The sequence below is a fragment of the Indicator indicator genome, chromosome 15, assembly GCF_027791375.1.
Source record: "Indicator indicator isolate 239-I01 chromosome 15, UM_Iind_1.1, whole genome shotgun sequence".
Classification (NCBI taxonomy): Eukaryota; Metazoa; Chordata; class Aves; order Piciformes; family Indicatoridae; genus Indicator; species Indicator indicator.
The window spans coordinates 6,496,814-6,513,247 of NC_072024.1; the positions used below are offsets into that span (position 1 = coordinate 6,496,814).

Here is a 16,434-nt window from a genome sequence, read left to right on the forward strand (position 1 = left end):
CCCTGTTCCTCTTTGATTTGATAGCATTAGGCATACTGAAGGGTAGATCATGCAGACTTATGCGTGACAGCAAGATGCTTTTCCACACGAATAAACCCCCTGAAATTATTTGGACTGCTCACAAAAGCGCCTGAGAATGTGAACTAGGCTTGCACGTATCGACCCTCAGATCTGATCTCTCTTCAGCAATGCAAAGGTGAGGCTGCATGGGGAATAGCAACAGCTTAGCTACAAATGTGAATTCAAACCACTTGCAGTGAGCAGGTCAATGTCTCTGGATGTACCCTTGCTGAAGAGCATCTCACCTCAGCTGAATTCATCTTAGTAAGAAACAAATCAAAATTAAACTGAAAGGAACTCATTCCTTGAAATGAAAGCAGGGCTCAGACAGAGTTTGCTTACCACAAACTGGTTTGCATTTGTTGTGCCATGGAATTGCCCATGTTTGCTTTTAGCTGGTGGCAAATGCTCTCAATGAGGATTAGCCAGGCCTGCAAGGAGGGCAGCTCAAATTTAGGTGGTTCTCCTGCAGGTGGTGTGGGCTAAGAACATGCAGCCAGGGAGTCTCTTTTTGTATGGGTGTGCCTGAGCATTCAAGGTGTCCACAGAGGTGTTTGCTCAAGCCAAAATGCTTGTTCACTGGTTACAAATGGACCCATTAAAAAACCAAAAAACGTAAGTAAAAGCCCTCTTGCATGTTGGTCTAGAAAGAAATAGCTTTGTTGTTGTTTCAAAGAATTAGTGAGCCAACAACTCAAAGCTTTGGAGTTGGTTACTGGGGTTTTACTGTAGTCTCTACAAGCTATACAAAGTCTGAAGACATTGTATGTACAGTACATCTTTAATAAGAAGGGAGCTCACAGTCTACCAAACTGCCAAATAAACTTTTAATACATACTGTACTTCACTCAGTAGTTGTCCATCTCTTCTTCATGGAGTATCTAACAGCTCTAAAAATATTTTCTTGGAAGAGGACAGAATTATCATTGTTATATATCAATCAAGTATGGTTAATGAAGCAAAGCCAGCATGCTAGTATTGCACAAGGGGAAAAGCCTCCAGAACACAAAGTGGAACAACAAATGCCCTCAAAATTCTGCCGAAGGGAACAGGAAGCTCCAGGTGCCGCATCGGTAGGATTCGTGTAGCTCTTAGGCGTCCTTGTACTGCAGCAGGTTTGCTTTGCCTCTTCACTGGCATGTATTCCCTCTGAAACAGGGAGGGATCTTCCAGACCATTACAAAAAAAAAAAAAAAAAAAAAAAAAAAGAATAATTTACAGCAGCTGCAGCAAAGTGTGGTACTAGTTAATTTCTTGAAGAGTGAGGCTTTTATTTCAAAATATCATATATTAATATATATATATTTATATATATATTTATACTTTAACTGGTATAAAGTAAATTGTAGATCCAAACTTATACTGCTGTTTGTACTTTTCAATCTTGGAAACTTTACCAAAGGAACCATTTTCTTCATTTTTATTTTCAGCTGTCAAAAATCAGGGGCATTATTTCCACCAAATACTTTCGTTCACACAGTAAAGCCACTGTTGTTATCTGGTAAACAGTCAAAGTGCAAATAAGAAATCCATTTGGCTTGTAAATGCTGAGATGGTTTTAAACTTTCAATACTTTGTCCTCATAAATCAGCAGGGCTTTCACTGTCTCCATGCAGATGTTGCTCTGTTAGGTCCTCGGGTGGATCTGTAGTAAGAAAGGGGGAAAGAGTCAGACACATGCAACATGTTACAAGAAGAAAGAATGACCCAGGCTTTGTGGCACTTTGCCCTGCTCATGATATAGCTGAGCTTAAATTACAATAGCTGAGCTTAAATTACAATATTCTGGGAGGGTTCTTTTCTCTTGAGGCTCCAAGGATTTTAGGATGTGCAAGAGGCATGCCCGGAGTGAGATCCTGTCTTGAGAGGGATGCTGGGTGTGCACTGATCACCTGGACAGGAGATGACAGGACAGCTTTAGTCATAGCACCATGCTAACCCCAGCCTTCCATTTCTTTCTTCTCAGAGTAATGCTAGTAACTTCTGCTAAACAAGACCATGCAGAAGGATCCGTCTTTCAGGTTCATCTGCACCTCCACCAACCCACTTACCCACATATGGGCAGGATAGGAGCGACCAAGCTGAATGTCTGAATGACTTCACCTGCTCACCTGAGGTGAGATAACATAGCCTGCAACAGACTGTAAACCATAACTCTTTATGACCAACACCACAACTGGTCTGAGAGAGCACACTAATGGCTTGAAGAGGAAACAACACTGCCATGAGGTTTTTAAAGGATACTGAAATAAGGATGACTGACCAGAAGCAGAAATAGCTCTCCTGGAGAGAGATTTTTGTTTCCTTCCCATACTGATACACACCAACTAGCACAAGTGGTCCAGCCCTTTGCTAGATAACTATGTTAGCAATGAAACTCAAATTGACTTGAATACAAGCAGGTATTAAATCAGGGCTACAATTATTAGCTAAGCACCAGGTGATATAATGAAATGCAGCACTAAGTCTTGTAGCCAGAGATATTTACTATCTTGTGCTCTACTGCTTTGAACTGACCTCTTAATTACAGAGACTGTTATCACAACAACAGACAGGTTTCTTCACTGCTCTAAAGAAAAACTTAATCTAGAAATCATCTGACATATTAATCTAGTTGGACAGCTTGAAAACAGAAAATAGAACTCTGGGTTTGTTGAACATTTGCTTCCTTCCCTCAGTTCCCTTTTTCTGCTCTCTTGATTTGCTACTGACAAGTGACCCTGCTGGGTTTTCACTCTTGGGGATGAGTACATCCCTTTCTCATTTGGCCACTGCCTCAAGAGTTTGTGTGGTTGGTGTAGGAGCAGGGAATGACAAGGGACCACAGTACCAAGGGGCCATGGGGATTTCGGGTGCTATTTGGTTTAGCATGACAGGAGAGTTGGCTGCTAAGAAATGTGATGCAAAGGTCCTTTGGGGCACTATGAAATGGCCTGCATTTCTTTGATGGCAAAAGGTATGGTAAACCAAGAGTTACTCTGGAAACTCAGGGGTGCATAGGCTGTAATGGAGGGTGCAGGCTGTGAAGCTGGAGGGAGGCTCTGAGTTGAGCTGCTCTGCCAGTCCCCAAGTGCTCAATGATTTAGTTTCCATCCGCCAGAGTACCAGCAAAAAAACAAACTGTATTTAGAGGGCTAGTACATGAAGGCAAGGTGTGATTGGTGTGGGTCACATAAAAAGGGCATTCTGAAGTGCAGTTTGCACATGAGCTTGTGCAGAAAGCCCTGGAGAAAAGCACTGTGCTCCTCAAGGGTTCTGCCAAGTGGTGCACAGACAGTTGTGTGTAGATATCAATTTCATGTCAAGAGCTCATGAGGGCCTCCCTTGCTCAGATGGGAAGCGACAAAACATGCAATACATGAAGAGCCATGAGTTTTCCTGGTTTTCAGCAGCTCTAGTTCTTACAGGCATTTATGTGCTCTTGTGGACACCATCTCTCACTATCCAGACTGAGACATTGCTCTTGCAATTCCCCTGGTGCTGGTTTCTTTACTGAAACCTAGTGAGGTGATCTCCAACCAGTTCCTAGTACAGCTCTGAGAGCCTTGCATTTTTAAGGAAAACATTCAATCTTATGCTCTAAAAAGAATGATTTTATTATTTTTTTAATGGAATGAATAAGGGTTTAAAAAAAAAAAAACAAGTGTTGAAACTACTCCAAAAATTGAATCACAAAATTATTTATTTCCAGTGTTTGCCACCTGCTCTGACCATCAATAGAAAACAAATCGATTTACAGAGGATGTGAGCTTTCTATCTTTGGCTCTAACAACTTAATTAGTGAGCTATTCTAAAGCACTAAACATAGGAATAAATGTGTGAAAAGGAAGGTATGGAGGATGAGCTGGAAAAGCCTTCTCTAGAACTGTTGTCCACGCTCTTCTAACAGTAATCAGGATTCCTCACAGCTGAATTAAGAGTACACTGTAAGCTTCCATGTGTGTATACATTTATTCATACAGAGATATGCACATACACACATGCTTACATGTGATTTACTCTGGGTCTTGAAGAATGTACTAATAGGTATTTTAAATCATAATCATGAATGTTGTCCTTGTCAGGAGAGCAGCTGCCTAATGTAAATCTGTTTAGTGTAAGGAAAAGCTTTCATTAAAATAGTTTAGAGTTTACAACCCATGGTGACTTGCTTTAGCTTTTGGGCTAATCACCACAGATATATCTAAGATGCAGACTGATTTGTCTTGTTTCTTCTGCTTTCATAACTTCCTTAACTACCTAAATTAGACACATAGGGCTCAGTCTGGCAGCCTGGATTGGGGTCAGTACAGATTAAAGTGTAATCTCTTTCACTGATGCCATCTGAAAGGGCAAAACAAAGGGGAAAAAATGCCTGTTTCAAGATCTGATTGCTTCTGTTATCACAGAATCATAGAATCAGTCAGGGTTGGAAGGGACCACAAGGATCATCTAGTTCCAACCCCCCTGCCATGGGCAGGGACACCTCACACTATTATATTTATGTTGCTATGCTTGCCACAGCAGCACTGGATTCAAGCAAAGTTTTAGGGATTTTGAAGTACAATTTCTGCTTGGAAAATGCAAGAGACAGTTGTTAAGCACATCATGTCATCTTGCCTTCGTCAACTGGATTCTGCAATGATATTTTAAAGCAACAAAGCAAAATTCTACTGGAAGCAGCACCATAAGGCACTCCCCTCACAAGCTAATTAAAATAACTCCTGTGGGGAAATGAAGAATTTTCTTTTTTTTTTTTTTTCAGTTATGAGCACTCACTCTGTAAGTATTTAATTTAAATGAAATACAATAATGCATACTGAATAGATTGGACCATGTATCTGCATATTAATGAAGCTGCTCAATTTCTAGCAATCACTTCTAGACTCAGGCTATCGCCTGAAACTAGTTTATATGATGAGGGTTGGGGGAGTTAAGAGCAGGGCAATTTCACAGGAGAAAAAAAATAAAAAGAAAGAAAAAAAGAAAAAGCTATTCCTAAATTATATAATTTGCAGTCAGACTGCAGAAGTACCAAACTCTTGCAGTTTAACAAAAGTATAACATGCTTATGCCTGTTGCTTATTACTTCTTTAATATCCTTTTCCTCCATTTAAATTCCCCAATTCAGTGAAAAAACTGTTGCCTCACTGATAAGGACACGTCAGAAGTTTGGTTGGGTTTTTTTTAGTGGCACTGCAAGGCACATACATTAGGGCACAATCTCCCAGTGGGGTTTCAGTGTGGAGAGATCAGTTGGGAACACAGAGTGGTTTGCAGCAACAACATCACTGCAGGAAGAAATTGAGTCAAGGAACACTGTTTCATCCACACTTTCTCCTTTGCTCTGGGAGAAGACAAAGAGATAATAAGCATCCTGTTTTCAGGGGCCATTTTCTGCCCTCTGCAAAGAAAATCTCTTAAATTAGTAGGTATCCTAGTCATTTACTATGGTGGTGAGATTAGGCATGCCATAAGGCAGTTGCAGTACAAATCATCCACCCTGGGGTATATTATATGGAGGGAAAGAAAAAAAAAATCATGGGATTCAGTTGGGGTGAAACATCCTCCTTCAACAAAAGGCCTAGAAGACATGAAAAATTACTAGAGTTAGGATAGTAGGAAGAAAAAAAAGGTCAGGAAATCATAACACCAAATTTCACATTGCTGTGGTTTCATAGGTGGGTATGAGGATGTAGAAAACTTAATAAACAAGAGGGAAAAAATCTTGAATTACTTTTTTCCATTTAGCAGGTTTCAAAAGTTATTTTCCAAACAACCAAAATTTGTTCATTTTTATTATATGCAAAAATTTGTTGGGTTTTTTTCATTTAGCAGGTTTCAAAAAGTTATTTTCCAAACAACCAAAATTTGTTGATTTATAAAAAAATATGTAATTTTCTTGGGGGGGGGGGGGAAATCAATTGTGGTATGAGAATAATTTAATTAAAATTGTCGAATACAGGCATAGGTGGAGGTTTTAAGTAAAAGGTTGTGAAACAACCTTTGCACAATACAGAAGAAAAGCTAGAATCTATTTTTGAAAACCACTTTTTTTTTTTTTTTTCCATAGGTAACCTCATAGCAGAAGATGATTACCCAGCTCAGTCTCACTCTCTCTCTTTGGGGATGTATTTCTGCATTTTCTTAGCGAGGCATCATGAAAGGTGTCATGACCTCTTGGCCTGAGCTACCTGAATCTTCAGCATCTCGAGAGAGTATCACTAATGGATGCATGGGGCTAGAGCTGCTGTGAAGACTTGAAATGCAGGTAGTGAGTTGAGTCCTCAGTACTGTTTCATGCTGCAAAGCATGTGTGCAGCTATTAATGCAGGTCTAGCCTGGAATGGCAAACGAACGGATGGATTCAGCAAACCCCTTTGATTTAATATTCTTCCTTTTAGCCACAAGAAAGGGACTCAGTGATGAGTAGTAGATTTTTTTATGAGGTAATAATAACTGTAAGAAAGTGACCTGGTGATTCAGCAGCCCCAGCCTGCTGGTTATGAAACCTGGACCCAGGTGACCAGCCTGAGTCCATCTAAATTTTCACTAAATTATGGCCAGCAGTGTTGGGTGGCTGGGGAGTTATGCAGTGTTTTTGACAACTTTTATAGCAGACATGACAATGGAAGAGATGTGAGAGAGCAACCATTAGTGACTCACTCCCCTGTTAAGACTTCCTGGGTATAGACAGAAAGATGACTTACTCTGGTGGTCTTGATTTTATTGCCAGTCGCACACATCCATCCAGAATTATCAGGCAACGTCTTACATTCCTCTCCTTCTAGGCAGGGCTCCATCTCACACCACCACTTCCCAATCACTATTGAAGCTAAAAGAGAAAAGACAATGTTCACAACTGTGTTATAATGAAGAATCTAATTAAATAATATCTCAAGGGTCTAACACTGCATTTAAGAGGCAGGGTGTCCCTTCTAAACCCTTCACTTGAAATTTAGTTGCAAAGATTTCACATTTAATTACTTGGTTTGCATCCTGTGTTCTCCAAGATAGTGCACTGCTTGCCAGAACTTCCTTGCACGTGAGATCTAGTCTACCATCCTGCTGTGACTGTGGGGAATGCTGTGATGGCAGCAATACTGCTTCAGACCAAAGGACCCTCCATCCTAACAGCTCCTCTTCATGAGCCACTCTGATCTTTATGGACATATGAACAAGGCAAGTAATTTTTTCTCAAAATATTCTCCAGGACTTCAGGGCTTGTGGCTCAGGCTCTAGACTTCAGGACAGGCAGCATCTTCTTTGCTTTCAGTACCTACAGTTGTTGTTTTAAAGACCTTTTCAAGCCAGTGTAGACTTCTAGCTTTCACAGTACCCATGGCAGGGAAAATCACAACTAGAAACAGAAGGTGAGGTGATAGGGGACAGCAGCAGCAGTTCAGTTTGTTGAAACATGATTATGAATTTTATGGAAACCATATTATCTCTAGCAAACCTTTCAGTTTCCAAATATTTAACGTTGTAAATAATGACAGTGTCTGGATCTTGTTGTTTGAATTTAATTGGCACATATGTTTACAACCTTGACTGTACCTTAATGAAGTTTCTTGCTTGGGAATTGGTATCTGTCTATAACCTTAACTGTATCTTAATGACATTTTTTGTCTGGGGAGTTTGGTAAACTTTAGCTAACCTTGCAAACTGTGACTAGCTGGTGCTTGAGTGGCTCTGTCTGTGGTTTCTTTTTTCTGGCAAGAATTAAACTCATGGTTACACTCATGAAGCCTGACTGCCAAAGAAGTGCAAAGAGGTGTTTAACCCATTCATATCACCCTACATAGCTGTTTCAAGCCCATCAAATACCTTAGAAGCAGCAGACTACCTTTTGCATCATTCCATTCAGCTCTGGAAGATGCCCCATTGCACAAAAATTGATTTTATGACATTTCAGTTTATAATGAAAGTCTTGATTTATTTTTTTCTCTACTTGCAATCTGTTTATGCTTCCCTAATCCTAAGAAAACATCCAAAGACATATCTGCTGCTGTTGCTGCCCATTCCCTTAATTCACAGGTAGAAGGATGAAGCCACAGGTCCATTTCCCCTAATCTCTAAAATATGATGGACCCACACAGAAAAATAATGCATCAAACCCACAGATACTCCTGGACTAAAAAGTGTGTGTCACAATTCTATTGAATCACGGAAGAGGAAGCTCCTTGTGGCACAGAGTGCAGGGAACTCTAGAAGAGAGGAACTCAGGAAGGGATGAAAGAGAGACTCTGGTACTTTCAGTAATGCTTGAACTACATTCATGCTGTTGAGTTAGAAGCATGGGTCCTAGGTGGCCAAGGCTTCAAAGTTATGCATCATCAGCTTTATCTACACAGAGTTATACCCACCACAGTATCTTAGCAGACCTGCTGTAGTCTCACCCAAGGAGCTGATTTTATTGCTCCAATCCTAATTTACTAAGAATGGTTCCCCTTTTGACCTAGCTCTGGAAGGAAAAATGCCTTTTCGCATGACTGTTCGCATTTAGCATTTTGTTTTCCACTGTGGTCTGTGAAAAATGAACCACTGCCAACACAGCCAACCCTGTCACTTTGAATTCTTCTGGTAGCCTCACATAATTGCTGCTTCTCCTTAATGCTCCCCTGACTTTCTGATCTGGCTTCCTTTGCTGTAGACTAACAACCACCACACTCACAAATGCAAGCTTGTAGGTGTGTAAAACTGGGAATGAGAATTGACAAATGGGAGACAGGTACACATGCTTAAAGCCAAACACCATGTTCTTTAGGTAAGAAGGTAACAGAGAAAAATAATTTAGCCTGGTAAATGAGCACAAAGTGTGTCATGTGTCCAGAAAAGAATCTGGGTTTTATGCAATGCTGGTAGTAAACTCTGTGAACTAAAAATGGTCAATATAGAGTAGGTGAAGTAGGTCAAGTGTGAAGTGTGAAGAAGGTCAAGTATACATCCATTAAATTGAAACTTTATTTAATTTAAAGTGCAGTTAAGATTTCCTGTGGAAAGGTGAGGTCTTTGCTCCTCACATAGGGTGGAAAAATAAGCCCCTGCCACTTGTTGAAGTATATGGTTGATCTGAGTGGCCTGTGCCCAGGATTTTTGGTGGCCCATGCTGGAGTGCATCCAAATATAGCCCACCTCAGTATCAAATAAACCAGAATGAAAAGCAGTATTTCTGAGCTGGCTAATTAACGCTAATGGGAATCTACTGTAACTCAGCAGTGCAAGTTAATCTCTCTAGAACAGGCCCTCACTTGGCATGGGAACATACCAGTGGACTTGCTGAATAATTGTCCAAATGGGGATATGGTTTTCACCTGCTGAGTTTATTTGAAACACAGGGAGAAACACCTTGGGTTTGAAATCTCCTTTGGTATGGAAGAACAGTTGAGTAAATGGGAGTGAGGTTAGGATGGAATGGAATGGAGTAGAGTAGAATTAGAAGTAGAATAGAATACAAGTGGAACAGAAGTAGAATAGAATACAAGTAGTATAGAAGTAGAATACAAGTAGAATAGAATACAAGTAGAATAGAAGTAGAATAGAAGTAGAACTAGAATAGAATACAAGTAGAACAGAAATAATAGAATAGTTTGGTTTAGAAGGGCCCTATGGTGATCATCTAGCTCTCTGTGTTGTTTTTCCTCTTTCTTCTCCCAGCTTATACCCCATTTTAACCATTTAATGTATAATTTCTGAATATGTACAACATACAAAGCCCCTTTACACCTGTGCTTGCAAGGCAGTTTAATGATGCTACTCACACATCATTTTTGGAAGGGTATCATTAATGCTGCTGACAGTGGAGAAAGGAAATACCTCTTCTTGCTATGCATGAAAAAGGCAAATGAGGACTGAATCTGCACTCTAATAATATATTGTGCAGTGGGCAAACTGAAAACCATATCCTGTTAAATACTGGCCTTCACAGCAATCATCAGAGCAGAGCATCCTCAGAATACATGACAAGCATCCTGTGAAATGGAATCAAAAGTGATTATCATAATTATTTAGTAGTAGCAGTGCTGTAGCATTAAATAACCTTGAAGGTGCTGGGTACTAAAACCCACAAAACTGAACTCCCTGGCCCATGGAGTGGACAGTGCAAAAGAGAGATGTGAGATGAATACAGACTGAGAGGCAGCACAGAGAAGCAATGCTGTTCATAGCAATTAAAATGATCTCACTGCTTATTGATGCTGTTAAATACAGCCCAAGTATGCAGATCTTGACCTTGAAAAATAATCAAATGCAAAGTCAGTGCTGAACCTTAATGTCAGCTGGTTCATGTAGCAGTGTGCAGGTTTTAGTGTATATTTATATATTAATTTGTGATCACACTGCAGTTACAGGCAGAAGGTAGCCCACCCAAGGAGGGTAAGTACCCTCACCTGTCCCTACTCCGAATAGCTGGGCTGGAGACCAGGGTCTTTTTATAAAGGGGGGGAGGGAGGAAACTAAGCACAATTGCAGATGAAAAGCTGCTGTAAGTGGGCAAAAATCTTTTGTAAGTCTGAAGCAGTACAAAGCTTGCTATAGTCTCATCCTCAGCACCATGCTGTGGCAAGGGTGTCCAGAGCCCAATGAAAATTATTTCCTTTGAATCCTATGTTTTATAGGCTTTCTCTTCTATTAAAAGCCTTTTAATCTTTATGACCAGTTGCCCTTCTTGGGCACTGCAGATCCTTTGAGGTCTACTTGATTTCAGAGTTTTACACCTCCAGCCCTGTTCAAAGAAGCAGGAAAAAAAAAATAAACACCTCTAAATAAATCCCAGTTTGCTGTATTTGAGACTAGGTACATCTGCATGGGGAGGGCATGAAATAGCTTCCTGAGGCAATACAATGCAGCTTCTCTATGTTTGGGTTGTGTCATTCTGAAATGTGCCAAAGCAGTGGTGTGAGAAAGAGAATTGTTAAAGTTAAGATGCTTTTCCTCAGGGCAGTTTGAATTCAAGAACTCCCAGATCCTGAGGAACCTGAGCTTCTCAGTGGCCTGAACTGCTAGTTTTGGAGAAATGCAGACTCCCATTAGTCACCAGGCATTCCAGGCTGTGAGTGCATCATGCATACAACATGGTGGAGTAGTTTTCATTGTGGTGTCCTCACTGTCTGGAGAATACACAAAGCATGGAGATTCTTCATGCAAGGCTGATTTGACTGAGACAGATACCCTCAGCCACGGGGAAAGAAAAAGGTGATGATGTAAAGAGCCTTGACTAGTCCTACTTTGGTTGTGCTTTGGTTTGTTTTGGCTTTTTATTTTTCCTGTTGTTTCCCAACTCCTGATATTATAAATCAGGGACTGCTTATATCCAAGTTCCTTTCAAGAAAATATATCTATTATATGAATATTAAATTCTAAACATGTAACGAATGGAGCTGGGGAGGAAACAACTTTATAATTTTTTTTCCAGTCCAATTCATACTGTTCTCTTTAATCTTTGCTTGCAAAGCTACAGAAAAATGGTAATCAAAATATTTAACTTTTGATGTCTTTAGGCTGCATGGATTAACAGACTAAAAAAGCATTTGGTTGAAACGGCATCAATCATGTGCACCAACCAGAGAAACAAACTACAGATAAGATATCTGGGGATCAGATTGAATACAGGGAAAGAGCAAGAGAGTAACTTCCATTTCCCAATGTTTACATAATTCCATTGCGTTTTACAACACATTTTTTTCCCCAAACATAATGTCCAAAGCCTTAGGTGGCTGCAAGGAACTTCCAACTTAGACTGAAATCAGCCTCCAAAGCTCCTAAGAGCCTTTTCAGGTTGCATAAGGGTACTGATAACTTTTTGGCTTGTTCCTGTGCATCATCTGGAGCACAAAGGTTTGATGCGAGAGAGCTGGCTAGGGAGGCTTTCCTGTTGATTTCAGCAACAAATTATTCTATTATGGGATGGTAAAAATGCCCTGAACACCTTCAAATATCTACACCTATACAGAGATGAAATCAACATGGAAACACTAACCAATCCATCTGCCTCTTGAACCAGGCATATTACATAATTAATTTGACTAAGTTTTCCTTACCTGTTGAAACTCCCCAACTTGTTATGTTTCACATTTCTCAGTCTTCAAGTTCTTGCATTAAATTGAACCTACTCTGTTGCTCAAAGCAGTGACCAACTGCCCTCTTACAGGTGATTAACATGGGCAGAGGGTGGTCTGGGAGCAAATGTGCAACCTGAGACCTGCAGGCACTTGCTTGTGCTGTGTTTGCTGCTCCAGTGTGCATAAAAAAATGCAAAGTTTTGTTTGTTTGTTTGTTTGTTTCAGATTATGCCCCTCTACTCAGCACTGGTAAGGCCACACTTTAAAGCTCAGGTTCAGTTTTGGACCCCTCACCATGTGAAGGATATTGAGATGCCGGAACACATCCAGAGACAGGCAACAAAGCTGGTGAAGGGTCTGGAGAACAAGTCTTATGAAGAGCAGTTGAGGTACCTGGGATTGTTCAGTTTGGAAAAGAAAAGACTGAGGGTACACCTTATTGCTCTCTATGACTGGAGGTTGTAGTGAGGTGGATTCTGGTCTCTTCTCCCTAGTATCAAGTGACAGATTGAGAAGAAACAGCCTCAAATTGTGCCAGGTAAGATTTAGATCAGATACTAGGAAAAGTTTCTTTACTGAAAGAGTGGTCAGATATTGGAATGGGCTGCCCAGGGAGGGGGTGGAATTACTGTCCCTGGAGGTGTTCAAGAAACATGCTGACATGGCACTTTGGGGCATGGTTTAACAGCCTTGGTGGTGTCAGATTGACAGCTGGACTCAATCTTAGATGCCTTTTCCCATCAGAATGATCCCTATGATAATTCTCCTTTAACCTTTCTAGATTTGTATCTAGGAAATTGCCTTAGCAATATGCCAAGCTATATATGACAATAAGTATGAAAGACACATTTAACAACGTAGCACTATGAGAACACTCACAGAGTAATATAAAACTTTAATTCATGTTTATGGAAGACCCTGAAATATGAAAACAGAGCAAAGTATCATCATGCATTTTTCAACAGTTTCAAGGGAGCATGTTATATATTAAAATGGTCTGGGACTGCTCCTGCATTTGCAGTCATAAAGCCACAGCAGCTATGCCTTTTTTTGCCTGTGATAAAGTGTACATATTTTGTTTATGTAGAAATAGAATACAAAGGACTAGAGATATTAGATTGTGCTTCGTCCTGATCATCAGGATCATGCTACTCCAAGGAATAAGAAACTGAGCTCTTTCAAAACCAGTATGACACTAGGAGGAAGGGAAAGTCTTTACTGTAACTATAAAGCTTTCCATTTTAATCCACTTTCCACCAGAGAAGATTGATATAAATAAAATTTAAATAGAGAACACATTTCACAGATGCCAGCAGTGAACAAGACTTTGTCAGTTTAATGAAAAGGTATCAATTTTCTCCACTTTATTCAATAAATTGTTAGTAATTTTCTAAATGGATTAGACTAAAAGAAAGTTCAAGCTCCCCATAAGAGACTCTTGCACTGATGGAGACTTTTGGCAATGGCAATAATGCAGAGGTAGGTACAATTTTTCAGGTAATTTTGTTTGTTTTGTTTTTATAGAATCATAGAGTCATAGAATCAGTCAGGGTTGGAAGGATCATCTAGTTCCACCCCCCCTGCCATGGGCAGGGACACCTCACACTAGATCAGGCTGGCCGGAGCCTCATCCAGCCACCTCCAGGGATGGGGCCTCAACCACCTCCCTGGGCAACCCATTCCAGGGTCTCACCACTCCCATGGTGAAGAATTTCTTATATAAAGTAGAATATGAGAATCTGTAACCCTGTTCTCTCCTATTCCTTATAAAACAAAATCTCCAGAGAATTGAATGAGATGTGTAGTTTCTCTTACTTTATTGGCATGTCAAGGGGTATGGAATGAATTACAGAGCTTGGAACACACATTCTAGGAGGATGAGGAAACTCAAGCTCAAGACAGTGTCACACAAAGGGTTATGTATTTCATAAACAGACTGAGATACCATTTGCTCTGGGAGTTGTAAAGCAGTAGTTGGCTAAGTTAAAGACTACAAATACGAAACAAAAGATTTCAGGTTGGATAATGTTGTCTAGGAGAAATACAAGATGTTTCCTACAGGGAGTACATCAAAATATCTGCTTTAATTCAACCTTACTCAATTTTAGAAGCATCAATCTAATGCTCACAGTGTAATACTTTGCAGGCTTCAATAACAGACCTCTCATAACTCTGGGAAAACTGACATTTCTCCAGTTTAAGATACAAGCACAGTGCAATCATTCTGGTAAGCAATCTCTCATATCTCCTAACTGCTTCAGATCCAATCTTCCCAGGTTAATTTAATATTTTTTAATTGTAGTAAACATTAAAAAGAGATCTTCATATTAATATGTTTTTCCCCTTTCTGATCCTTGTAATGTTATCCAGGTTTTGAACCATGTTTCACTAATGCACTGGCAGAAACTTTAGAAAGAATTGACGAGTTGATATCTTTGTTTTCTAGTCAGAATTCTTGAATTTTCATTGCAATGTATTTAGCAGCCAGATATTCTAACCAGTGTAATATGCATCTGAACAGCCCTTTGGGCTGCACTAAAATACACCCATAAACTATGAAAGGGCAGCTTAGACACTGAGAATTCATTCACAATTTCCACTGAAGATCTGCATAAGCTAGCAAGAAGGGTGCTAATTCAACAGCAATGAGAAGACTCACCAGTGAAAAACCACTTACACTGCCATTTTCTAGCAGTTGGCACCCTGATAGGTAAATTGGGGGAAAAAAATGACACAAGCATGTTGTACACCTCTCCCATAACAACATGATTAATAGAGATGGTATTGGCTAATGGCTTGAGAATCAGAAATTCCCAGAGTGTGGTTAATCCCAGCTCTGCTTCATATTCTATATATTGCCTCAGGTAAATCCTTCCAGTTGTTTGGGACTGACCTCTTTTTCTGTATTTGTACAACTAGAAGAATAGTGGCTTGGACTCAGCCTGGGTTTCTCAGCTACTATGACAGTAAGTAACAACATTATTTATATATATGGTCTAGTCAATGTGGTGGTGTTAGGTCATAGGTTGGACTTGATGATCTCAGAGGTCTATTCCAGCCTCACTAATTCTGTGATTAAAATTAAATGAAGCCTGTGTGCTGGCAGAAGCACATGTGCCTGACTTTCAGCTGAGCAGGGATGGTCTGTTAAAGAGGAGATTTCATACAAAGCAGCTTAGATCTTGCAAAGGAATTTCTAGCTCTCAATGCTGATCAGCCTGGGAAGGTCGAATGCTGCAGCAGTGTCATTTTTCCATGTCCTTCTCTTTGCAGCTTTGGAAACAAATGTTGCTTGGGCATATGGCTGAGGGGCATCCACAACTGAAGCAGGACCAGTTTCTCATGGGTGGCACCTTCATGGTGAGTGAATGTGCATCTTCACTTCCATGAGTGCATTAAAAATGACAGCACTCCAGTCCTCTGAGTACTTATGAAGTGTGTACAGCTGTCCAGAGGTAAAAAAACCTGTTTTCTCAGCTACCTACACAGATAAAATCACCCACAGATTTTAAGGAGAACTGTGGGATTTACATAATTATCTTCCAAGTCAGGTAGATCTTTGAGATCTCAGCTGCAGTGAGTACAGGCAACCAAAATTTTTCTTGGGCCCTACAGTTCAACTTGTGAGATCTTTTCAAAGTCTCAGATTTTTAAGGTAATAAAAAAAAAAATAAAAATGAAGACATCAGAAGCTTTCAGGTTGGAAGGCCAAAGGGTTGTAGCAGTCCTTCCCAAAGAGGTCAGCATGTCCCAGGTCAGCCAAATTGTGCTTGGCAGCAGGCTCTCACTGTTCTCTAACACTGCACTCAAGAGGTATTGCTGGCTTTTTTTTAATTATTCCACCATGTTTCACTGAGCTCAGACATGACAGTTATGGATCATGGTTGATATTATACCTGAATTGCAGTGCATGATCTATCTGGAAACATGATTTCTACAATGAAAGGCAGAGCAAGCCTCCACAAAACAGCCTCCTGCAAGTATCTGTGGCAAACAGAAAGGACACGAAATGATAAAATAAATCATGGATGATAAACCTGTCCCCCCAGAAGTGCACAGTGTAGTCTATGGCATTCCAGAGTGCTAGGACACAGCTTTAATTTTTTAATTGGAAATTCCTGAACTCATGCACAGCAACAACCATTTAAAGCAAGCACCAAGCCTCCTGCCTTTATTTATAGCTTTACGTGGGTGAGGTTAGTGGTGTTTGACATAACCCTGCTGCAAAGCCTGTGGGTCATTTAAGAGCAACCTGCTGATGCTAATGATTGCTAATGAGACTAACGAAAACATGAAATGCTTACATACAGGGAGCTGAAAATAATGCAGGTAACTG

At 40.2% G+C, this 16,434-nt stretch overlaps 1 protein-coding gene across 1 annotated transcript in view; it reads right to left on the bottom strand.

Annotated features, from left to right (window-relative positions):
- Window positions 1-1,687: 1,687 nt before the first annotated feature.
- The window catches only part of TAFA1 (TAFA chemokine like family member 1), a 240,556-nt gene continuing 225,809 nt past the window's right edge, over window positions 1,688-16,434 (bottom strand). Inside the window, exons 3-4 of the mRNA XM_054387470.1 lie at window positions 6,750-6,874; window positions 1,688-1,705 (exon numbers count right to left, since the gene is read on the bottom strand). Coding sequence (XP_054243445.1) covers window positions 1,688-1,705; window positions 6,750-6,874 — 143 coding nt within the window. The remainder of the gene's footprint in view (window positions 1,706-6,749; window positions 6,875-16,434) is intronic.